The 25,959-nt window shown below is 38.6% G+C and overlaps 1 protein-coding gene and 1 long non-coding RNA gene across 5 annotated transcripts in view; both read right to left on the bottom strand.

Annotated features, from left to right (window-relative positions):
- The window catches only part of LOC146396078 (uncharacterized), a 1,511,729-nt gene that overhangs the window by 1,114,098 nt on the left and 371,672 nt on the right, over positions 1–25,959 (bottom strand). The window lies entirely within an intron of this gene.
- The window catches only part of TRAK2 (trafficking kinesin protein 2), a 64,700-nt gene that overhangs the window by 32,922 nt on the left and 5,819 nt on the right, over positions 1–25,959 (bottom strand). For 2 of the 4 annotated variants that reach the window (XM_021075699.2, XM_021075698.2), the window contains exon 2: positions 3,527–3,819. The exons of 1 other annotated variant lie outside the window; for it this stretch is intronic. In XM_021075699.2, the coding sequence (XP_020931358.1) occupies positions 3,527–3,617 (91 nt within the window). In that variant the 5' untranslated portion in view covers positions 3,618–3,819. Of the gene's footprint in view, positions 1–3,526; positions 3,820–22,475; positions 22,644–25,959 lie in introns of all 4 variants that reach the window. One more of the 4 variants, XM_084998364.1, reaches the window with a different exon arrangement.

A 25,959-nucleotide genomic window follows, 5' to 3' on the forward strand; every position in this document is an offset into this window, starting at 1 on the left:
ACCTGCATACCTCTAACTCCCCCTGCATATACTTCTTGGGCTTCTTTGCCTTTGTGTTTGCTCCTGACTTCTTATTTGAGATACTGCCCACCATTTAACACCTCCTAAATTTAGCAGTTTACCAAAAAAAAAAAAAAAAAAAAAAAAAAAAAAGTCATCCCTTTTAACATGCTTAAAATATTAGGGCTTAAAATAGAGAAAATACAGGATATCATACCAACCCTCTTATCTTTTAAAGAGATCTGGTATTTCCTTTGTGGGTAGCATAAAGAAATATTTTCTAACTCTGGCAAAGAACAATAAAGTTGATTTTAAGAAAACATACCTTAAAAGAGTAAATTTCAACTATTTGACCTTAACAATGAAGAGGCTGACATTAATCAAATCAAATAGGAAGAGGCTGACAATATCAGATAATCCTATTTACCTAGACTAGCAGTGGCTTCATAACCACTAGGATGAGGTACATAATCACAGAGATGAGGCACTTAAATATGGCTCTAAAGAAGCTCCTCTCAATCCTTAGCAGATCTCTTAAATAAGATATCTGAAAATAGCATAAAAGATAATATTTTCAACAAATGGTGCAAGAACAACTAACTATTCAATTGGGAAAAAAAATCTGGACCCTAACTTCGTTACATATTTAAAATTAATTATACAATGAACTACTGACTTCAATGTAAATGCAAACACTATAAGACTTTTAAAAGAAAGCAAAAATAAAATAAAATAAAAATAAAAAAGTAAAAGAAAGCAAAGGAGAATCTCTTTGTGATCTTGGAATATGCAAAGATTTCTTAGAAATGACACAAAATATGAACTTTAAAAGCAAAAACTGATAAACCGAGCACCATCAATATTTTAAACTTCCACTCTTCAAAAGTTAGAAAACCATCATCACCATTAAGATGAAAAGGCAAACCCATGGGACCTAATCAAACTGAAAAGCTTTTGCACAGCAAAGGAAACCAAAAAGAAAACAAAAAGACAACTTTCAGAATGGGAGAAAATACTTTCAAATGATGCAACCAACAAGGGCTTAATCTCTAGAATATATAAGCACCTTATACAACCCAACAGCAAAAAAGCCAATCAATCAATGGAAAAGTGGGTAAAAGACCTGAATAGACTGTTCTCCAAGGAAGATATACAGATGGCCAGCAAACACATGAAAAAATGCTCAACATCGGTGATCATAAGAGAAATGTAAATCAAAACTACCATGAGATATCACCTCACACCAGTCAGAATGGCCCTCATTAATAAATCTACAAATAACAAGTGCTGGAGGGGCTGTGGAGAAAAGGGAACCCTCCTGCACTGTTGGTGGGAATGTGAACTGGTACAGCCACTATGGAGAACAGTTTGGAGATACCTGAGAAATCTATACAGAGAACTTCCATATGACCCCGCAATCCCACTCTTGGGCATATATCCAGACAAAACTCTACTTAAAAGAGACACATGCACCCGCATGTTCATTGCAGCACTATTCACAATAGCTGGGACATGGAAACAACCCAAATGTCCATCAAAATGGATGAGTGGATTCGGAAGATGTGGTATATATACACAATGGAATACTACTCAGCCATAAAAAAGAATGACATAATAATGCCATTTGCAGCAACATGGATGGAACTAGAGACTCTCATACTGAATGAAATGAGCCAGAAAGACAAAGACAAATATATCACTTATAACTGGAATCTAATATCCAGCACAAATGAACATCTCCTCAGAAAAGAAAATCATGGACTTGGAGAAAAAGACTTGTGGATGCCTGATGGGAGAGGGAGGGAGTGGGAGGGATCGGGAGCTTGGGGTTATCAGATACAACTTAGAATAGCTTTACAAGGAGATCCTGCTGAATAGCATTGAGAACTTTGTCTAGATACTCATGTTGTAACAGAACAAAGGGTGGGGAAAAAAAAATGTAAATGTAATATATACATGTAAGGATAACTTGATCCCCTTGATGTACAGTGGGAAAATAAAATAAACAAATAAAAAAAATAAAAAGATTATAGCCTCAAAAAAAAAAAAAAATAAAACGCAAGCCACAGTCTGGGAGAAAATATTTGCATCTCATTTATTTAACGAAGGATTTACATAGACTATATAAAGAAAATTTACAATTCAATAATAAGACAAATATAAAAATGTGCAAATTATTTAAATAGACAATTCAAAATATCTAGAAATAGCCAATAAGCACAAGAAAAGACAATATCATTAGTCATCAGGGAAAAATGAATTAAAACCACATGGAGATACTAATATACACCTACTAGAATGGCTAAAATAAAAAGCACTGACAACACTACTAAGTGTTGATGCTGTTAAGCAGAGGTCAGCAAACTATGGCTCACAGGCCTACTCTAGCCTATTGCAAATCAAGTTTTATTGAAACAATTACATTTGTTTATGTATTGTTTTTATTGGTGCTTTACTGCTACATCAGCCGAGTTGAGTAGTTGTAACTTGGCAATAAAAAGGAGCGAACTGCTGACATGTATACTACAATGTAGATAAATCTCAAAAACACACTGCTGCATAAAAAGCCAGGCACAAAAGACATAGATTAATCTACAGGAAATTCTAGAACAAGCAAACTATCTATTGCAAAAGAAAGTACACTGGTAGATGACTGGAGCCAGCAGTTGAGGAGTGGGGTGATCTGGGTATGAGGGAACTTTTGGGGGATAATAAAAATGTTCTATAACTTGATTGTACTAGTGGCTACATGAGAGTATATATGTTTATCAAAACCAAACTGTATACTTAAAATGGGTGCATTTTATTGTATCTTAATGAAGATATCTCAATAAAGTTGAATAAAAAGTGAGAAAAACAAACTTTGGGTTTAGATGAGCTTCAGAATTTTGTGACATTTTAGAGTAGCACTGTGCATTTACTGTATGTTATCCAACACCTTCAACTGGTTTTGTAGCAGCATCCAATATTGAAAAACGTTAAAAGATTTTTCAGCAAATATTCGAACTAAGTGAGATAAGTCTAGAAATAGCTGCACAAGTCAGATTTTGTAGACCAATGAGTTTTAGAATTAAAGTTTACCAAAAAAACTTGGGGAGTACAGAGTTTTTTAATTTAGTCTTGCAGATAAGGACTTACGGGGCTATACCTGTGTTTGCATACACTGTGTGTCCTGAGAGCCTCTTAGGTGCCAGGTACTGTTACCAGGTGCCTGCAAGGTATAGAAACACAAGCACTCTGTCCTCGGGAAGCAGAGATAGGAAGACAGGAATAGGAAGACAACAGGGAGATAAGTAAGCACTTCCTACTGACTGACTAAGGCTCACACTGTGTAGGAAGTCAGACATAGATAAAGAACCACACCTAAGATTTTGGAAATGTGATAGGAGACCTGGAGATGGAGAGATTAATTCAGTTGGTCTCTGAGTAGACGGGGATGGAAAGAGAAGCTGGGTTTTATCATGGCAGGTCTTATATGCCTTTTATCCTATAAGCAACAGTACTTCATTTATTAAACTGGACTCACCAGTAATGCTCTCTGAGTCTCTGTGATTGATATTCATGAGGCTTTCTTCACCTTTCGGTGATATAAAAATGGCATTCTGGGACTGATTCATGCAAGATCCTTTCTTGCTTTGGTTGAGAAGGACAGCTTTGGTTTGAATCAGAGTAAAGGAAATCCATCAAGCCATTCAATAAAGAAAAGCTCTGACCACATGGATGTTTTCTTTTAAACAGATTTTTTTTTCCTGATGAGTCAAATGACATCTGGAGGAACAAATGCTCTCATGTGATTATCACACCTCGGATGGTCATGACCTAAAACAAAGAACACATCAAGTGACTTTAGAATTCAGCATGCTCATTAAAAACAGCAGCCCCATTGTCCAAAAGGTCTGTCATTAAGAATATTTTCCTAATGATACACACACCATGTAGATAAATCTCAAAATAATTATGCTGGATGAAAGAGATCAGATAAAAGAAGGATAGTTTATGATTACATTCCTATAAAATTCTAGAAAATGTATACATCTATAGTGACAGAAAGCAGACCAGTGGTTGTCTGGGGTTGGGGAGGAATTACCAAGAAGCAAGAGTAAAGTTTGGGGGATGATGAATTATTCTGATTGTGATAATGGTTTCACAAGTACATACATAGGTCAAAATTTATCAAATTGTATATTTGAAATATGTGCAATATAATGTAAATTATAATTCATCAAAGCTGTTCACCCTAAAGCAACCAATAACTCAAGAATAACAGATAATAAACTGACAAAGAAGATGAAATGGAAGATGGAAAATGGAAGATGGATGAAATAATATAAAACAGGGCTTCCCAACCCTGGCACTATTTGGGGCTGGATAATACAGTGTTGTGTGCAATGTAGGATGTTTAGCAGCATGCCAGTAGAATCCTCTTCCCTGATCCTCTCCCAGTTTTAACAGCCCCCAAGTGTCTCCAGACATTACCAATGGCCCTCTGGGGGAGAGGGGGTAAAACTGTCCCCAGTTGAAAATCACCAATAAAAAAGATGCTCAACTTCATTTATAATTAAAATAAATAAAAATATAAAGAAAGTATTTTTCATTCTTTAGATCAGCAAACACGAACTTTTATTACATGCATTGCTAGAGAGGGTATGGAGAAAGCTGGTACTCATACTGTTGATAAAAGTGCAAATTGATATAAGCTTTCAGAAAGGCCATCTGGGAGTTCCCATCGTGGCTCAGCAGTTAAGGAATCCAACTAGGAACCATGAGGTTGCGGGTTCGATCCCTGGCCTTGTTCAGTGGGTTAAGGATCCGGCGTTGCCGTGAGCTGTGGTGTAGGTCGCGGACGAGGCTTGGATCCCGCGTTGCTCTGGCTCCAGCATAGGTAGGCGGCCACAGCTCTGATTTGACTCCTAGACTGGGAACCTCCATATGCCGCAGGAGCAGCCCAAGAAATGGCAAAAAGACACACACGCACACACACATACACAAAGGCTATCTGGCAATACCTATCAACATTTTCAATGCATATATACCACAACTGAACAACTGTACCATGAGGAATTTATAAAATGGATATACTCAAGAATATGCCAAGATGTAGGCATAAGGATGCCCATTCAGTACTTTCTTTTTTTAAAGCATACACACACAACTGGAATAAAAATATCCATAAAAATAGTTTAAATATGGTACATATAGTGGAATATAATGCATTAAATATATGTGTGTACTTTTAAAAAAACTCAGTTGTTAATGATTAAGAAAAATGTTCAATATTCATTATAAGCCTAGCTTTATATCAAAAGACTGTTCTACTAAACAGTGTCTGCTTAGCAACATGCAGCTTCTATTTATGGCTATTTCTTTCTCCTGCCTACTATTTATAGGCATTGTAAACATTCAGTGTTCTTTTAAGAGTCACACCCAAGAAACAGAAATGACCAAAATAAAAGAACTAAGGAAGACTGAAAATGGTCACTAAGGTAGCACAGAGAAGCATTTTCAGTAAACATTAGGGAACAGAATTTCAGAGAGAGAATGGGCAATGGAATTAAATATTACATAGAAGTCAAAAGAGACATCTGATTTAAAATGGGGGGGTATACAGAGACCATAAAATCAACAGGAACCTTCTAGAAACCAGATCAACCAAGAGATTCAGCCCAAAGCCAAGCTGTAAGTAATCAAGAAGCAAGATGGTAAGATGGAGTTTAGTGAGTACACGCCAAGATTTGCAACATTCAGGCTTTCAGATTTTCATGGATCAGTGAAGTTTCAAAAACTTCTATGGTTATTAGCATAGGGTTGCTGTTTTTATACTTCATAAATGAAAAAAATGTATAAGGGAAAAAACATAATAAACAACAGTCCTTTCCAGAAAGGTCCATAATTTTATATTGGCATAACACATTTTTTTAAAATATTTGAATTCAGGAAATTTTAATAATTTTTTAAAATTCTATTTTATATATACAACAATTTTCTTGAAGTATGTTTGTCAATATAGCAATCTCGCCAGCCAGTACAACATGAAATAAAGTTCAAAAGTATTTGTTCAGGTACTTTGATTTTAATTCCAGCTGTCCAAAATTCATTTTCATATCCAAGATGAGTCTATTGTATGCAATTAAATTCTTCCCCATGTACTATTTTACTGTCAAAATTACCACTCCCAAATTAACCACTGCAAGGGAAATGGAACAAAAATGGGATCAGACCAATAAAGATTTGCCCACCTCCACCTCCTGAAATTGGGAGGAGGAAGAAACTCCGTTGAAGTACTCGACCATGAGGAATTTGAACAAAATCTCAACTAAGGGTTCTGTCAACAAAGAATCAACAGTGATTCTTGAGTAGGTAGTCAAAACCCATCTGTTTTGTAAGTTTTTGTGTCGCAGGTAATTTTTACCAAGGTCTTTGAAATTTCAGTGTTTAAGAATGAAGTTTTAGGAGTTCCCGTCGTGGCGCAGTGGTTAACGAATCCGACTAGGAACCATGAGGTTGCAGGTTCGATCCCTGCCCTTGCTCAGTGGGTTAACGATCCGGTGTTGCCGTGAGCTGTGGTGTAGGTTGCAGACGCGGCTTGGATCCTGCGTTGCTGTGGCTCTGGCGTAGGCCAGCGGCTACAGCTCCGAATGGACCCCTAGCCTGGGAACCTCCATATGCCACGGGAGCGGCCCAAGAAATAGCAACAACAACAACAAAAGACAAAAAGACCAAAAAAAAAAAAAAAAAAAAAAAAAGAATGAAGTTTCAGGAGTTCCCGTTGTGGCTCAGTGGTTAACAAACCCAACTAGGAACCATGAGGTTGCGGGTTCAATCCCTGGCCTTGCTCAGTGGGTTAAGGATCCGGCGTTGCCGTGAGCTGTGGTGTAGGTCGCAGACGCAGCTCGGATCCCACGTTGCTGTGGCTGTGGTGAAGGCCGGTGGCTACAGCTCCGATTCAACCCCTAGCCTGGGAACCTCCATATGCTGCAGGAGCGGCCCTAGATATGGCAAAACGACAAAAAAAAAAAAAAAAAAAAAAAAAAAGAATGAAGTTTTACTAGAACATAGCCATGCTCATTTGTTTGTTTTGTCAACCGTTGCTTTCATGCTACAATGGCAGAGCTTAGTGATTGTAACAGAGACCTTACAGTCAGGCAAAATCTAAAATATTTACTATCTGACGCTTTAAAGAAAAAGCTTTCCAACCCTTGATTTAGTAGTAAAATAATTCAGGCACTGGAGATCACGTAGTGGCTCAGCAGTTAGCAAACCCAACGAGCATCCATGAAGACTTGGGTTTGATCCCTGGCCTCGCTCAGTGGATTAAGGATACAGCATTGCCTGAACTATGCTGTAGATCACAGATGTGGCTTGGATCTGGCATTGCCGTGGCTGTGGCTGTGGTGCAGGCCGGCAGCTGCAGCAGCTCTGATTACACCCCTAGCCTGGGAACCTCCATATGCCACAGGTGCAGCCCTAAAAAGACAAAAAGACAACCCTCCCACCCAAAAAAACAATTCAGGCATCAAATAACCATGTCTAAGTCAATGATTTCCCAGATCAACTTCTGAAATAGGGAACCCCCTACAAGTATTCAGATATACTTGTTTTTTTGTTTTGTTTTGTTTTAGGGCTGCACCCGTGGTATATAGAGGTTCCCAGGCTAGGGGTCGAATTGGAGCTACAGCTGCTGGCCTAGACCACAGCTGAAGCAAGGCCAGAACCAAGCTGTGTCTGTGACCTACACCACAGCTCACGACAACACCAGATCCTTAACCCACTGAGTGAGGCCAGGGATCAAACCCTCAACCTCATGGTTATTAGTTGGATTTGTTTCCACTGTGCCACATCGGGAACTCCTATTTATTTATTTATTTATTTTATTTATTTTTTTGGTCTTTCTGCTATTTCTTTGGGCCGCTCCTGCGGCATATGGAGGTTCCCAGGCTAGGGGTCCAATCGGAGCTGTAGCCACTGGCCTACGCCAGAGCCACAGCAACACTGGATCCGAGCTGCGTCTGCAACCTACACCACAGCTCACAGCAACGTCAGATCGTTAACCCACTGAGCAAGGGCAGGGACCGAACCCGCAACCTCATGGTTCCTAGTCGGATTCGTTAACCACTGCGCCACGACGGGAACTCCGGGAACTCCTATTTAGATATACTTGTAATTAGATCACTAATACTAGAAGAATTTCAGTAAAGAACAGACTTCTACTTTCTATACCTACAAGTACGCTTAAAAGTTATTTTCAATTTGTGAGATGTATTTTTTAAAAGTAATAAGTTACAAATTTGCTTGTGAAGAAGGAAGTGGAGAGGGAAGAAAAGATGAAGAGAGGAGAGAAAGAAGAGAGGGAGGAGGAGGAGGATGAAAAGAGAGAAAAACAAAGTGCTCCTCATATCTATCCAAACTGGTTCTTAAACAAAATTGTTGTACTTAATCATATCATAATCAAAGATAATTATGAAAATCTAAAGATAACTTTGGGACCTTCTGCCTGCCATTTGTAACATAAATGGCTGGTTTAATCTTTTTTTTTTTTGCTTTTTAGGGCTGTACCCATGGCATACTGAAGTTCCCAGGCTGGGGGTCTAGTTGGAGCTGCAGCTGCCCACCTACAGCCACAGCAACTTGGGATCTGAGCCACATCTGAAACCTACACCACAGCTCACAGCAACGCTGGGTCCTTAACCAACTGAGTGAGGTCAGGGATCAAACCTGCATTATCATGGATCCTGGTCGGGTCTGTTACCGCTGAGCCATGAAGGGAACTCCCACTGGCTGGTTTAATCTTATATTTACATTATGAGTCCCTTTTTTTGTTTGTTTGTTTTCATATTTACATATATCACATAGGAACATACAAAAAGGTGTATGTGTGTACGTATAAATATGTTTCAACTATGAATGCTAGATCTGTGATCTAGAGAACTGCTTTTTAATTAGTTTTGGTGATATTGTTAATGGTATGGTTTTAACGCTTACATACAAGAATGGAGAAAGCTAAGTGAACACAGAACTAAGTCCATCTCCAGAGTTATGCAGGAAGACTCTAGACCTGCAGGGCAATCCAGGAACCTGCCCAGTCTGCACACTGTGCTCCAGGTCAGGGTGATCTGGAAATGATAAGTTCTTCCTGGTGACTCTTTAGAAGTAAGTAAACCCTTTGGATATGCCCTGGTCTAGATCTGAGCTCCTCAGGAGGATTAGTTTAGAGTAGCAATGTTGACTATAGAACAATGTATGCCCCTTGGCATTAGAAAAGCCTGAATTTTATTTTATTACTGGTTTTCTGACTCTGAGCACATTACTCAACAGTTCATAATTGTCAAGGTGGGAGTAATAATTAACTACTCTTTACAGGGAGGGTCAGGTATGAGGACTAAATGAACAACAGAAATTCCTGGCTCGGTACCTGACATACAGTAGACACTGAAATGCTCATTCCTTCCAGCTTTCCCCTTTTTCTTGGGCCTGAAGAAAAAATGATGTCTTCTGCCTAATATTTCTTAAGTTTCTGGCTTAAGAGTCAGCTCTGAGCTCAGAATGGCTACCGTAGTTGAATATGTATTCAAAGCTTAACTATAACTAGTACCTTTACCCACACCATAGTTGCTGTATTAGTTTTTCTCATTGCTGTTACAACAAATTACCAACAAATTTAGTGGTTTAAAACAACACCAATTTATTATCTTATAGTTCTGGACCTCGAGGGATGAAAAGGTTTTAATGGGCCAAAACCAAAAACCCAAGAACTGGCAGGGCTGTGCTTCCTCTGGAGGCCCTGGGGAGAATCTCTTTCCCTGTCTTTTCTAGCTTTTAGACCTGTAACCCTTGGCTCAGGGTACCCCTTTCCATCTTCAAACCCAGCACCACAGCACCTCCAAATCTCTGTCTCTGCTTCCACTGTCACATTACCATCTTCTGCCAAATCTCCTGCTGCCCCCCTCAAGGACATCCATGGTTTCATTTAAGACCCAACTGGATAATTCAAGATCATCTCCCCCTCTTAAAATTCTTAATTTAGTCCTTTCTGCAAAATCCCTTTTGCCATATCAGGTAATACGCAAAGTTTCCAGGGGACTAGGATCTGGATATCCTTGAGGGCCATTATTGAGACTACCGCAGTGGTTAAAAACATGGATTCCAAAACTCAGCTCTACTACGTACTAGTTGTATGACCCTGGACAAAATGCTGAACCTCATTTCTTCATGTGTAAAATCAGCTTAATAACATGGTCTATTTATGGGGTTGCTATGGAGATTAAGGGAGTTATAAGAGGATAACAGTACCTACCTTAGATGGTCATTGGGGAAATTACAAGAATTAACACATGTAAAGGTCTTAGAACAATAACCTTAGAATACAATAAGTATGCCAGTATTAGTTATTTCCATCACTACCAAATAGTACTATTTTATCATTATTATGACTGTTGTACCTTACACAAAGTTGAGCACACTGTAAACCCTACTGTTGACTGCTTAATAGCCTCTTCTCTCAACCTAAGCCATTTACTTCCTGCCCTCTGATGAGTGATGTTAGTTTAGTGCCATTAATCTTTTTTTTCCCTACTTCTCCAATGCATGAATAAACAGAAAGCTTGCAGAATCAGAGTCCTAAATGGAGTAGAAACTAAACTCTGGCAAGCACAAATAATACTTTTTCAGTTCCCTTCCTAGATCGTACACAGATATTCTTAGTACTTCCTTGAGTACCATCGACTTGCTATGCTGGATCATTATTCACTCTTTTTAGGAACAACTTCACTGTTTTTCTTCATAAAACAATCAACCAAGCATGCATTATTTAACAAGAAGGCAGCCTTTGTTATTCTTGCACACTTCAGAGAAAATAAAGTAAATCAGCCAAGTGACTTATTTTAATAAGAATGAGACTTAAAAAGAACAAACATGTCATTCATATAAATATTGCTGGCAGAATACAACACACTGATGACTTAGATAGGTTAGCCTAGCTATGGAAACTAAATGGTCAACAGTGAGGGCCTAAATATAGGCCTTGTGCCTTAAAAAAATCTTGCTACTTCCTTAAAACAGGATATTCTGGCTAAAAGAGGCTTATAGAAAAGACTAAAACAATTCAGGGACACTTCACTTCAGCAAAAGTGCAGAGCCTAGAATTACAGTAAATATAATAATGTAACAAACATTTAAACTGGAAATATATTTTAACATTTTATTGTACAAATAATACTTTGGCAATTAATTTAAAATACATGTTGGCTGCTGATGTGCACACAGAAGTGGGGACAGTGCCAATTACCAACTCCAGCAGCAGTTCTTGTAGGCAGTGACAACCTTAATCCAGACAAGATAAAGTGTATAATTTAAAAAATAATGAACCATGTTCCTACATTAAATAACAGATTTTTAACAAAGACAAAGAGTCACTAATTTTAATGTACCTGGTTACACCAAAGATAAAATTTACCAAAAAAGCCATAATAATTTTTAAACCAGACATTACGCCACTAAAAGACTATATGATGGCTTCAGTGCTAAGAGCTGGAAAAAAAAAAAAAAGGGTGGTAAGTGGTGTCAACCTCCAAATCCAACCTGAGAGTAAGCAGCAGAGCTCACAAGGGCAAAGCCCACACACCAACACCAAGTCCAGCTGCACTGATGGGCCACTACCCCAGCTGCCCTGGGGTGCACTACGTTCAGCCCAGCCATTCCACCAGCAAACGTAAAGTTCACCCTGAGGAACTATTTGGTCCCTCTTTTTTTGTGTCATTCAATTAATGACCAGTAGGTTTTCAGAATATAAAATACATGGAGGCAGCTCTACTTACAAACAGGATGGATTCCAAAAGGCTACTTAAACCCATTAGTTTAAAAGTCCAAAACCCTGAGTGAGATTCAGGTTTATGGGGTCTGCATTCTCACCTATCTGGTACATTTTTGGCATTTAAAAAAAATTAAGTGCCCTACTTTGTTTACAATGAGCATTTACTGAGGCAGGCAACCCCTCCCTGCCACAATCTCTACCAACAGAAGGGAGGGAACCTCTGGCAGCTAAGGAATCTACACCAGAGTTTCACCTGCAGATAAGAAAAGGTCTGGAACCATGGTGCCATCTGTGGTTTTTGATAAGTTACCACAGCACCACTCGGCCTTTCAGTTCTTAGACTCCAACTTTAACCTGAATTAACCTTTGACTAAACAGGCATCCTACCTGAACGATAATCCTCTGCTAAAACCACTTCAAACATTCATACTTCTTCACCCTTGGCTGACTGTCAACTGCACAGGCACATCTTTTTTTTCACACATCTTGGGACTGTCCTTCATAATCATTTTCCAGTCATATATCTAACGTGTAATCTTCTCACTTCCAATTTTTTACACTCTTTCTTTTTAGGGCCGCATCCTCAGCATATGGAAGTTCTCAGGCTAGGGGTCAAAATAGAGCTATAGCTGCCGGCCCACACCATAGCCACAGCAACGTGGGATCCAAGCCGTGTCCTTGACCTCACGGCAATGCCAGATCCTTAATCCACTGAATGAGGCCAGGGATCGGACCTGTGTCCTCATGGATACTAGTTGGATTCATTTCCACTGCGCCACAACAGGAACTCCCCACTACTTCTATTTTAGTGTTCATCAATTTATCATTAGCATTGCTTTCAGAGACAAAATGGAATTTGTAATATTTATAAGATGCCTCAAAATTATACATGTATAAAACAAACATAAATAACAATAATGGCTGAGTTGAAAATGACCATCTATTGGTAACCAGCAGAGCTGAATGAATCCTTTGCTCTGAGGCATACTTTGTCCCTATCCAGAAACTTTAAGTTACAGGTTCTAAGCAGGTAATTTTGTGTTTCAACAGATTTATAAGAGAGTAAATCTACCATGCAAGGACTGGGCTTTCTGTCCTATACATTTGGAGATGTAATTTTATATGTTGCTTGTGCTTGGCATTTGGTTTCAAGCCAAATATTAAAGAAAGTTTAAAAAAAAATAAGCCTACTATCTTGTTTGCAAAGATAACAAATTTATAGTCCAGTAATCCAGTTCAAATTATTGCAGTGGAAAAGGATACTGTTTCTCTCTGTTTCCTCAACAAACAGTAAATAGCAAGAGAATGGGTTACTGCTAACAGGTATTTGATTCATCAAGATCTTCAAATCACTAAAACTGCCACAGCAACATTGAAGAAGATTTTCTAGGCAAGGAATCACTTGTGAGTCAATGACAATTTTACAGAAAAGCAGCCACATTACACAGCAGTGTCTGTATATGCCATACTTTACCTTTTATAAAATTAGGCAAATAATCCAAAAGAAAAAGGATATTAGGGACTTTTTCGAGAACGCCAAGTCTAGTCATTATTAGAAGCCTTCTGTTTCACATTTCACATCTACATCCTCATCAAAGTACAATGATAGTTATTAAAATATGACCCTAATCATGTTAAATCATGCTTTTATACCTACTCTTTAGGAAGTTAGGAAAGCAGGATTTAAAAGAAAATGTGAAAAGGTAATAGTTTATGGTATTTGAATAATTAAGTTTTACCATCTAGAAAATAAACATATCCAGTGTGCCAGAATAACAACTGGGGCAACTAATAAATGTTATCACTATCCATAAATTTTATTTTGGAATTCTTAGACGCATAATGCTAAACATGTTTCCCTTTCCCATTTGGCATTATGATGAGTTACAGATATCCGTATGCAAAAGTTAGTCAAGTTAAAGAACACCTTCATATTTGTAATGGACTATGAAATAACATATACTACATAACTGGTTTACTTTTTTTTTTTTTTTTTTTTGTCTTTTTGCCTTTTTCCAGGGCTGCACCCACAGTATATGGAGGTTCCCAGGCTAGGGGTCTAATAAGAGCTGTAGCCTTCAGCCTACACCACAGCCTCAGCAACTCGGGATCTGAGCTGCGTCTGCGGCCTGCACCACAGCCCATGGCAATGCCGGATCCTTAACCCACTGAGCGAGGCGAGGCCAGGGATCGAACCCACAATCTCACTGTTCCCAGTCAGATTCGTTAACCACTGAGCCACGACGGGAACTCCTGGTTTACTTTTCATGGACTTTTCATTAGTTCTCCATTCCTCAACTGGTGATATTAAAACAATCTCCCTGTTCCTCCGTTTCCTCACTTATAAAATGGGAACAATAACAGTACCTATTTTATAGGCTATGTGGATTAAATGAGTTAATGTTTATAAATCATATTTAATAGTATTTGATAAACAGAAGCATTACTTATGTGTTTCACATGATTAAAAAGTTAGATAAGGAGACAGAATTATAAAATATGAACAATACCATTTCATGAGACCTGGTCATAAGAATGTAGATTTAGAAGATACAGGATTCAGATCAGTTCCTATCCTTCCACCTTGTCAACAGCTTTAGCTCTCAAAAAACACATGCTCTTATAAAAAAACATGGCTCTATATCTCATCTGGAATTGCCACCAGCTAAGATACAGCAATAATTCAGGAGTTCTAACAATTATTCTCACCTTAGAGGTAATCCCTTCTTACCACTAATTACTGATGATAGAGAAACTCTTACAAAATTTTACCCAAATATAAAGCCCATGGTGGGAATGCACAGTGAAGCCATTCAAAGGAACCATAGAAACCATGCTGTCAAATTAAGGTACATGTTCCCTAGGATCCAGCAATTCTGCTCCTGGGTATATCTATCTCAAAGAAATTCTCATATAGCTCATAGAGACAACTCCTTGGAGGGTAGACAGGTAAAATGTGGATATATACCACAGAACACAGCGCTAAAAATACAGTGCTGAATGAATAAAGCAGGAAGCAAAAGGAGAGAGATACCACAATGCAATGTACATAAATTAAATTTATTCTGCATTATAAACATATTAAAATGCTTACCCTGCATGGAGGAAAGGGGGAAATTTGGAACAATGTAGTATGGTAACAGAAGGAAAATTTTTTAAAAAATCTATGGAAGTCTTACTCTTCTTTTGGCAAACTATTTATCTATATTATTGCACCTCTTCAATCCTTAACATCTGACTATGCCTGGACATGAAAACACTTGCTGGAAACAATGAATGCAAAATTAGCAATCTCTGTAACGTACACTATGTGGAACACAGTTCCTGACAATTTCTTAAAAGGCCAGTTGCTTTTACATTACTACCCAGCTGCTCTAAAGAAGTGTAGTTAGATTTCAGCCAAAGAAATGGTTAAAAAAAGTGAGATTAAGCCTCGATGTTGACATCTTCAGGTGTTTGGTTATCTGATAAAAGTTTTGAAGGGAAAAGTGCTTAAAGTTCAAAGACGACAAGAGTTTAAAAGTGGTATATAATAAGTTATATTCCTTAAACAAACATATTTATCATCTGATGAAAATCAGCCACAAGTGACACTGAAATTTCCATTCAGTTTCTCTTTAAAACACACAGACACGACACACACATATACATCTGTGCACCTTTCTTTCTCATTATAAATTAGGTAATATGTTTATTCAAAAAAATTCAGGCAATATATAAATATGAACAATCAAATGAAAGTTGTTTGTAATCTTTTACCATCCCTTCATTGGGAGATAGACTGTTGACATGCTGTTTAGTAGTCTACTCATCTATCTTTCAAGGTCAACATTTTATTGATCTGTGTCATCATTTTAATGTAACTCATCTGGTAATGGATTACACAGAATTCAGAATATACAATTACATAACCACTGATAGTTTCCACCTGTGACCTTGTAACAATTCTTTATACACTTTTAAACTTTTTAAACTCAAGAATCTAAACTTTTTTTTGTAAAAAGCCAGGCAGTAAATACATTAGGCTTTGCAGTCATATATTAGGCTTTTGTCATCTATTATCTTTGTTGTTGTTTTTTTTCTTTAATTGATTTTGAGGGCTGCACTTGAGGCACATAGAAGTTCCCAGGCCGAATTGGAGCTACAGCTGCTGGCCTACACCACAGCTCACAGCAACGCCTGATCCTTAACCTACTGAGGGAGGCCAGGGATCAAATTTGCATCCTCATGGATACGGATTGGGTTCTTAACCTAATGAGCCACAAAGAAACTCCCCAGGTGACTTTTTTTTTTTTTTTTTAATTTATTTATTTTTTTTGTCTTTTGCTATTTCTTTGGGCCGCTCCCGTGGCATATGGAGGTTCCCAGGCTAGGGGTCCAATCGGAGCTGTAGCCACCGGCCTACGCCAGAGCCACAGCAACGCGGGATCCGAGCCGCGTCTGCAACCTACACCACAGCTCATGGCAACGCCGGATCGTTAACCCACTGAGCAAGTCCAGGGACCGAACCTGCAACCTCATGGTTCCTAGTCGGATTCGTTAACCACTGCGCCACGACGGGAACTCCCTGTTGTTGTTTTTTAACCCTTTAAAAAGTGGAAAAACAATTCTTAGCTTATAGATTTGCTGGATTTGGCCCATAGGCTAGTTTGCTGACCTCTGGTCTATACCCTCAATCACAACAGTTTTGTACCACAGAGTAAAACAAGGACACAAAACTCTTCAAGAAAAGGCAACAAGTACCTGAATAAGCAATATGAACATGAAATCTTTTCAAAATTCTACTTCTAGACAAGAATTCCAACTTTTACATGATGGCCCAGTGACAGTAAATATCAAAAAAGATCAGAGAGGAGATCTTCAGTGCCCTAGTGGTTAAGCATATGGTGTTGTCACTGCTGTGGTGCGGGTCTGATCCCTAGTCTGGGAATTTCTGCATGCAGCGGTGTAATCAAAGTTTTTTAAAAAGACAGTATATATATAAAAATCCTAAAAACAGTGTTAACTACTATTTATGCATCCCTAGTTTTATCCCTCTTTCCCATCACCTATTTTTTTTGAACTTGTTTCTATAAAAGATCATGATTGATTAGAAGTAAAAAAGCCATTGCAAATTATTATTTGGCAGTCAGAAATAATTTAGTGATGCCATAGTGTAGCCAAAGGAAATTGCATAGAAAATAGGGCAAAAATGCTAAATGCAAACTTCAAAAGGGTAGACTTTTGTCTTACATTCACAAAATAGTCTTTAGTTCTCTAAGAGAAAGAGCAATGTGATACTTAAAATCTGAAATTCTGTATCCTTTTATTATTTATTTATTTATTTATTTTGCTTTTTAGGGCTGCACCTGCGGTATACAGAGGTTCCCAGGCTAGGGGTCTAATCAGAACCACAGCCGCCAGCCTACACCACAGCCACTTCAGATCTGAACTGCGTCTGCGACCCACACCACGGCTCATGGCAATGCTGGATCCTCAACCCACTGAGCGAGGCCATGGATCAAACCCGCAACTTCATGCTTCCTAGTCAGATTCTTTTCCATTATGCCATGACGATGGGAACTCCTGAAATTCTGTATTCTTTTAAATGACCACTATCTTCTCTGTACCACCTGGCAAAAGAAATACACAGTGCTATATAGTATAGTCAATTCTAACACTGCAAAAGCTTTTTCAAGATGCGGTTTTATTACAACTTCTTTAAAGAATGGAGACTGAGTTTAGTATGAATTATTTAAATTTTTGAAAATTTGGTAAATGGAGAAAATAAGAGTTATTGGAAGGATTATTATAATCACCTAAGACACACACTTCATCATCTTTACATGCAACAGCAGAGCTTCTCTTAGGAAAGAAATGCTTTTTATTTGGGAAAACACAAGAAAAAGGCACTTATGGTGGAAGGCAAGGCTGTTCTGCATAAGTCCAGGGAAACAACTGTTTGGTCCCTCCCCACCCCCGCCGCGGGGAGGAAGAGAGAAGGGAAGGGAAAGAAGTCCCATCCAGATGGCAGTAACTCAAAGGCCACAAGAACACTAGGAATTTGCCGAAATCTCAGGAAGGGTTTTGGCTTCCCCATAACATGAAACCAAAGGTGCGAGCCAACTGTTTAGCTCCTAAAGCGTCTGTCTGGACACTCATCTGACATTTGGGCTATAGACATATTAAAATATTCATTCACAAGAGCATTTGCCATCAAGAATTTACATTCCAGGATACTGATAAAGTCATCATAATTACTATGTATCTTTTTTTAAACACAGAGAATCATGCCCTTTTGACTAAAGTAATAGTTAAAAAAAAAAAAAGAAAAAAACAATCATAAGTCTTCAAAAATGAATAATGCAGAGGAAAGAGCATTACAGAGTTTGTGGATTTCCTGTTCTCTTAACCAAAAATGAGGGCAAAAATGCCTCAAGCAGAGGCATTTTATATAACAGAGTCTGTGGTTACTTTATATGTACTATATGTCTAAAACCAAATAAATCCTTCCCCAGCAAATCAGAAAGCATTTTTTGTTTTCAACACTGACTGGTAATATTTAGGCAGTAGATTAAATCAAAACACACCATCATCTGAAAACCTACACAAACACTTCATGGAAGATTAAGAAATAAACTGAACACATAATCATGCTGACAAACTTAAGAATATTTCTTTATAATCTGCTCTTCAAGACTTACTCTCAAATAAAATAGCCAAGAAGACCCCTTGAAACAGCACTTTCATAAAGCAGTAAAGTAAATTCAAATTTTCAAAATAAATAATTCAAAAAGAGGTAGAAAATCTGTGTCTTCATTTCTCTATCTCCTCTAACAGTCAAATATAAATTGGCTTTGGCAGCTTAAAATGATCTGAAAATTTTCAGTTATTTTAAACCTAAAATACTTAAAGCCTTCAGAAATAAGTTTCCAAAAACTGAAAAACTGTAGGCAAGATAGTTCTTCAGATCAATGAAGTAATCAGTGGCAGGAGGACATGCAATCTTTTAGGAGCAGGAACAGGGTGTAACTTAACATTGGAGTGAGTGATGGTCAGGATAGAATATTTATTATAAACATGGTTGTAAACATATAATCCTAGAATGATTCTAGAATTCTGCATATCTAAGACATATATTCATTTTAGTAATGTAATTCTACTGGGCAAGAGATGTTCAAGTTACAGTTCAGACATAAGACTCATGGTTTCCGAACCAGTCAACTCCAGGACTTCAAGATAAGGTTACCTTTTGAGGGAGAATTGACACACAGTGGATGATTCTGGTTTGCCAATGAAATTCAGAAATCAAATAAGAACAGATACAGCTTTCTGAGGTATGGCAAGTGGCTACCTGCAACATCTCAGACAATTAGACTCTGAGCTTGATGGGTATAGTAACCAGCTGGCTAAGGAAATTTAGGAACTCTCTCCATCTGTATTTTATTTTTTAAATTTTTATTTATTTAATTTTTTAATGGCATGTGGACGTTCCCAGGTCGGGGACAGAATCTGAGCCACAACTGCAGCAACACTGGATCCTTTAACCTATTACACCAGGCTGGGGATCAAACCCTCACCTCCACAGCAACCCGAGCTGCTGCAGTAGGATTCTTAACCCACCGTACCACAGCAGGAACTCCTTCCACTTGCCTGTAGTGGCTACCAGTATCCCCATTTCTTCAGGATTTTATCCTGAGCCCTCTCCTTTTTCTCATTAGGAATCTCATCTACTTCAAAGGACTTAATTTCCAATTACATGATAATAAGTCCTTAAGGCTCTAACTTCAACCCAAATTGGCATTTCTTGGCTTTAAACTGGACCTCTCAGTATCAACTTATAATCAATACCATAAACTCACCACATTCTAAACTGAACCCATTATCCTTCTTCTATGAAATCTATTTTTTCCTGCTTTACCTATTAGTTAATATTATCAATTTACCTGAGCAGCAGAACCAAAGATTTCAGAGTCATCTTTCTTCTCCTCAATCCCTGCTTTCTAAGTTGTCACCAGTTCCCATCAATTTATTCTCCAAGCCTGTTGCTCTGGCCTTATTTCAAGCCCTTCTCTCTGTCTCTGGCAACAGCTTTCCACCTAGGCCCCAGTTTCAGCCCTTGCTATTCTGAGTTAGCATAGCTCTTGGAGTGCATACTGCTACTCAGCTCACTCCTCCACTCCCTTAGCATAGTGTTCCTTATGTTTCAAATGTCCTCTACCTCTCAATGCACGTACACACCCCCCCCCCAACACACACTTATAGTAACTTGGTTTCTCATGCAGATTTTCCTATAAGGGAAAATGTATTAACTATGGGAACCAAAACACATAGTTCATTTGACAGTTTTACTCTATGTTAAGAATAGACATCCTGGGAGTTCCTGTTGTGGCTCAGGGGGTTAAGGACCCAACGTTGTCTCTGTGGGATGCAGGTTCAATCCCTGGTTTTGCTTAGTGGATTACGGATCTGGCATTGCTGTGAGCTGCAGTACAGGTCGCAGGTGCAGCTCAGATCTGGTGTTGCGGTGGTTGTAGCAGCAGCTCTGATTTGACCCCTAGCCTGGAAACTTGCACATGTGCACAGGTGTGGCTATAAAAAGAAAAAGAAAGCAAAAAGAATAGACATCTTTGCTTATTTATCATTATTCAGTGAGTCTGCTTAACGTGTCTTTTCCTCCAGGCCTGAGCAACTCTGCGCACACAAACTTCACTTTGTGGACCTGAACAAATGAAGAGGCATCATCACTACCCTGTGAGAATTTTCCTGAGCAAAAATGAGCTCTTTTGACACTGAAAGCAAAAACTCAAACATCTGTTAAATTCATGACCTTTCTCTAGAATATACCAAATGAAACAAGCCCTGTAGAAGTTTTCTGAAGCTGGCTTCTAGGAGTTCAGTGGGTTAAGAATCTTCTGTAGTGGCTTGGGTCGTTGTGGAGGCATGGATTTGATCCCTGGCCCAGCACAGAGGGTTAAAGGATCTGGCATTGTTGTAGCCGCGGCATGGGTCACACCTCCATTTCCTTATTTTAGAAACATAGATAGTAGGATATTTTCCCCCTAAAGTTAAGACATGGTAATGAGAAAACTCCAACAAATTGCTATATGGGAAGAGGAAAAAAGTCCTTAAGAGGCTAAAAAGAACTTGATGACTCATGGTCACAACTATGACTAGCAATTACTGTATTATAGTGATTATGGTGATATGCTTCGGGATTATAAGCTTTTAAAGAGTTCTTTCTCCCTATGCTAAATGGTTTCCAATTGCTAATTTTCTGGAGATTTTAAGTCCACTTCTAATTCTCTTTCCTCTCCCACGGTGAGGCTATCAGTCTTTGTTGCCAGTATGGCTCTCCCTTTTGCTGTTGGCTGAGAAACCAGATAACCGGGTTATCGGAGAACCCAGAAGGTGTCTGCTTGAGACTGAACCCTAGGACCTGTTTTTCAGCCCTTGGCTAGTTCTTCAAGTACCTCTACTTTCATCCCTCCTTCTTTCCATCCCCAGGGAATTAGCTGGCTGGCTTCTCTTCCTTTGGCACTGTCGCCAAGTGCTTTCTCACCTGGTGTTCTTTTCCCTAGGCTGGCTGTGACTACACTCTGTCCTTTCTTTGTCTCTCAAGAAAAGTCTAGGGTCTGCATCTCTTTTGTGAGAATTTTAGTGTTAATCAGTATAAAGAAATACAGTGGAAACATGGAGAAAATGGTTTAGGAAAACTTAACATTTTTCATTGTGATTTTGCTCCTTAACCAGTGTTTGTTGACTCCCTTACTCAGATGCTCCCAGAAGAGTACATGCTCAATTTTTCCCTCACTACAAGCTCCTTGAATGAAGGTATCTTATTTTTGTATGCCCAAAAAACCTTAAAGCAATCGACACACAGTAGGTCCACAACACATGCCCGACTATAAGCTTAATAATTAAAATGTCAACACAGAATTCAGAAGTAACTGAATGAACACAATTATTAAAACACTTCAGTCCAACATCAACTAAAGAAACTGCCTTGAAAAACAAAATCAAGCGAAGAGTGAACATGTGAAAGAAAACACTATTTGGTTTATGAAAAATTCTGTATAGTGTTTGATGGTAAAAGGGTGATTTATTATTTTTATAGCAATAACACACTACCCACTTTTCTTGTGATAACTAAAAAAAGAACAAGTTGTCAGTTTTGTCAGGAAGCTAAACCTGAACCTTTGGCTCATTCCTTGGTTTTATCATGTTTCCCACTAAGACTGTTTGCAGCTGTTTATGAATGAACTTAAAATAATCCCCATATCAAATAAGAAATGACCAAATATCTTCTTTAAAAAACTCACAATTGCTAATATGTCTCATTTGTAATCTTTCAATCTCTGTGACTAAAGATAAAATAGTCATAGTCAGTGGTTTAGCCTAACACTAGCTAAAAAGATGAGAATAGCTGAAAAGAAATTTTTCTTAAGTTGTTAAATTATATGCCTTAGGAACAGTAGTACCACCTCAGAGACACTGGTTGGTTCCCAGTATCCTCTTCCTTTCTTCCCTCAGACAGAGAGTGCTCTTTCTTAACCAACAAGCTTCCCTTTGTTTTGATTTATACCACTGGTCTGAATAACCCCAAAGCACCACACAACATGCCTTTGACTGAAAGCGACTAAGAACCAAAAACAGAGTTTTGGCACTTGGACCCCAAACATGTACTTACTTTATTTAAGTGATGAATTTTTGAGAAATCCATTTTCTCAGCTGACATACATTTTAAATATAAAGATGTAGTTAAGTTCTCTTTAAAAGGTCACGAAGCCACGTGGAGAGGGGCTGGTACAAAGTCTTCAACCATGGACCTCACACCATAGACATGCACCCTGTTGGCCTTTTTAAAAAATTTATTTATTTATTTATTTATTTAAAATTTTATGGCTCCACTCTGCATATGGTAGTTCCCGGGCCAGGGCCAGGGCCTGAATCTGAGCCACAGCTGTGACGTGCACTGCAGCGATGGCAATGCTGGATCCTTTAACCCACTGCACAGGGCCAGGGTTCAAACCTGCACCTCTGCAGCAACCTGAGCCACTATAGCCAGATTCTTAACCCACTGCACCATGGCAAGAAGTCCAAAAGAACTTTCTTCTTCTTCTTCTTTGGCCACACCCAGAGCATATGGAACTTCCCTGGCCAGGGAGTGAATCTGAGCCACAGCTGTGACCTATGCCACTGCAGCTGGGGATCAAACCTGTGCCTTCCCAGTGACCAGAGCCACTGCAACTGGATTCTTAATCCACACACCACAGCAGGAACTCTGTTGTTAGTCTCTTCAACATCCTTCTTTTCTGAACCAATTCCACACCACATCTTCTCACTCATCTCTGATCCACTTCATTCCTCCCAGCAGTCAAACCATATAATTTATAGCTAGCTTTCTCTCCAAACTCTGAGAATTAAGTACAAACATAATTTCAATCATGCCCTTGCACACTTGTGGATGGGAGTGTAAATTAGCAATCTTCTAAGAAGAGGAACTGGGTGGCCTTTGCTTCATTCTAATTTTTATACCACATGCATAGATTCACCCAGTTTTAAAAAATAATAAAATGTATATTACTTAAAAGTCTTTACTCCTACCTTCTCTAAACTTTATTCTACTGCTTATCCCTATACTCTACTAGCTTTACCTCTTCCTTGGCCTATTATCATGCCCAAAGCCTTCCATTTTATTAAAAACAGACAAAATAAAAATTTAAAAAAAAATCCTGTCCCAACACACTGGGTTACTTCCTAGCTGCTGCCCTCTGTTTTCAGTCAAGCCTCTTGACAGAGTATTTACTCTCATTCTCTTTTTGTCATCTCTCCTTTATACCTCAACCCTATAGCAATCTAACTTTTCCTGAAACTACTCTCCCTTCAGTCACCAATAGTTCCTGCTAACTGATCCATTCACACGCTCCTAGTTGTTGTCTTATGTCATTCTGGTTCAATACGATTGACTACTCCCTACTCCAACCTTCCTGCTATGGCTCACCTGGAGCTGCTTTCTCAGATCCATTCAATGGATCACCCAGCTCCCTCCCTTTGATCCTTAAATGTTACTATTTTCCAAAGTTCCAATTGTGACCATGTTCTTATTTTTCACTTACCTTTGTGCAAACCATCCACTACCACAGATTAAACCACCTCTTTAGCATTAATAATTCATAATCTGCATCTTCAGATGAGACTTCTCCCTGAGCTCCACTAAAATTTCTCACAGGCTAATTATGATCCCCTGAAATGATCCACCAAACAGGACATGCCTTCTCTCTCACCTTGCCACATCCAACCCATTATCAAATCCTGTACAGTCTATTACCCATACATATCTCAAATGTGCCCCTTCTCTTCATCCCTTCTTCTATCATCCTAATTCAAGCATCATCATCTCTTAGAATACGAAACACCTCCTAACAGATTCCATGCTTTAATCTTCTATTTTCCATAAGGCAACAAGAATAAAGGTGTTATTGTTGATGTTTGTTTTTTGGCTGCCCCACAGCATATGGAGTTCCTGATCAGATCTGAGCCGAAGCTGCAACCTACGCTGGAGGTGTGGCAAGCTGGAGGTGTGGCAACGCTGGATCCTTAACCCACTCAACCTTCATCCCAGCACTCCAGAAATGCCATCAATCTCATTGTACCACAGCAGGAACTCCAACAGGAATAGGTTTTAAAACTAAACTCCTTTAAAAAAAAGTTCAAAGGTGCCTGTAGTATTTAGAATTAAATCTGTACTCCGCATCTCAATCTCCAAGATCCGGCCTTGCTGGGGCCCTGACTACTTCTCCCTCATCCTGCACCACTCTCCTTCTTGCTCATATTTAGCCACAGGCCTTCTGTCATTTCTTTCCACTTCCTCATCACACTCTCTCCTATCTTGGGCCTTTGCAACTGTTCACTGTACCTAGAATACTCTTCCCTCTTTATCTTTCTATTGCAACTACTTCTTTTTTTTTATTTTTTTTTTTATTTTCCCACTGTACAGCAAGGGGGTCAGGTTATCCTTAGATGTATGCAACTACTTCTTACCCTTCAGGTCTCAGCTTAAAAGTCATCCTCGGGAAGAAGATACAGTGCATTTGACCTGAAGTAACCTCCCCTGCCACCATTATTTTCTAACTCAACATCTAATGTTTCTTTCACAACATATATTAGAATTCAATTCTTGGAAGTCCTCTTCCAGAAAGGAAGGGGGAAAGTGCTATTCTTCTTTCTTTCCTCCTCCTTGATGATCAGAATGGAAATATAATGGCAGGATCTCAAACAAGTCAATAAATATTTGCTGTTGAAATGAACTATCAGCTGAACTGGTGTGTGAATTCTTTCACTATTTAACATGTGTAACTATCAATTCTGTTGTTGCACAGCATAGCATAACACTCTCAAATTAGACCCTGTTTTATCTGAAGGATTCCTGCCTTCTTTGCGACTTGTCAGAAAGCTTTCTAAAGAGAAAGAACTCAAAGTCTGGCAAGAGAGATATATGGATAAGCTTCAAAGACCTCAACGATCTTTACAACATGAATTAGTTCCACTTCTATACCACGGGTAGGCTTTGTATGCTCATTTTCTAGCATGAATAAACCATAACAGAGGGCAGTTAAACAGGATGTCCCTAAGGGTACCTCACTTAGTAGTAAAGTCAGCAATAAAGTCAGAACATTACATATTAAGAAGCCAGTTATAAAAGAAATTTCAATAAAATGATCTCAATTAACAACTTGTCAATCAGTTGCTTACTGGACAGCTTTCAAAAAATGCTTCTTGAATTAAACTAAAAGTACTGAAAAGAGATAAAAAGTAGTATACAACAGCTTCTGACTTAAGGGAAGATAAAAATCCAAGAAATCTGATCTCAATGGGGAGAGTTCTAATGATCTCTAGGATCTAGATTAGATCTAAGATCTCATGATCTAAGATATCTAAGAACATAAGATAACAGCACCAAATAAGAAATAAGTATTTAATGAGTCTTAGAACTGTTCTATGGATAGTCAGTGGGGTGAGAGTTCTTTTCTAGCTGAAGTCCTGGTTTCACATAGGAGTAAGATTTAATACAGGACTCCTCAAGGAATACAGGTTCCTCAAGGATGGAAAGATTTTGAGTGACATTGAGAACTATGTCTAGATACTCATGTTGCAACAGAAGAAAGGGTGGG

Source organism: Sus scrofa, chromosome 15 (assembly GCF_054392235.1).
Source record: "Sus scrofa isolate SSC_HxYL_T2T_F1_AM1 chromosome 15, Sscrofa_HxYL_maternal_Yorkshire_Landrace_v2.0, whole genome shotgun sequence".
Lineage (NCBI taxonomy): Eukaryota > Metazoa > Chordata > Mammalia > Artiodactyla > Suidae > Sus > Sus scrofa.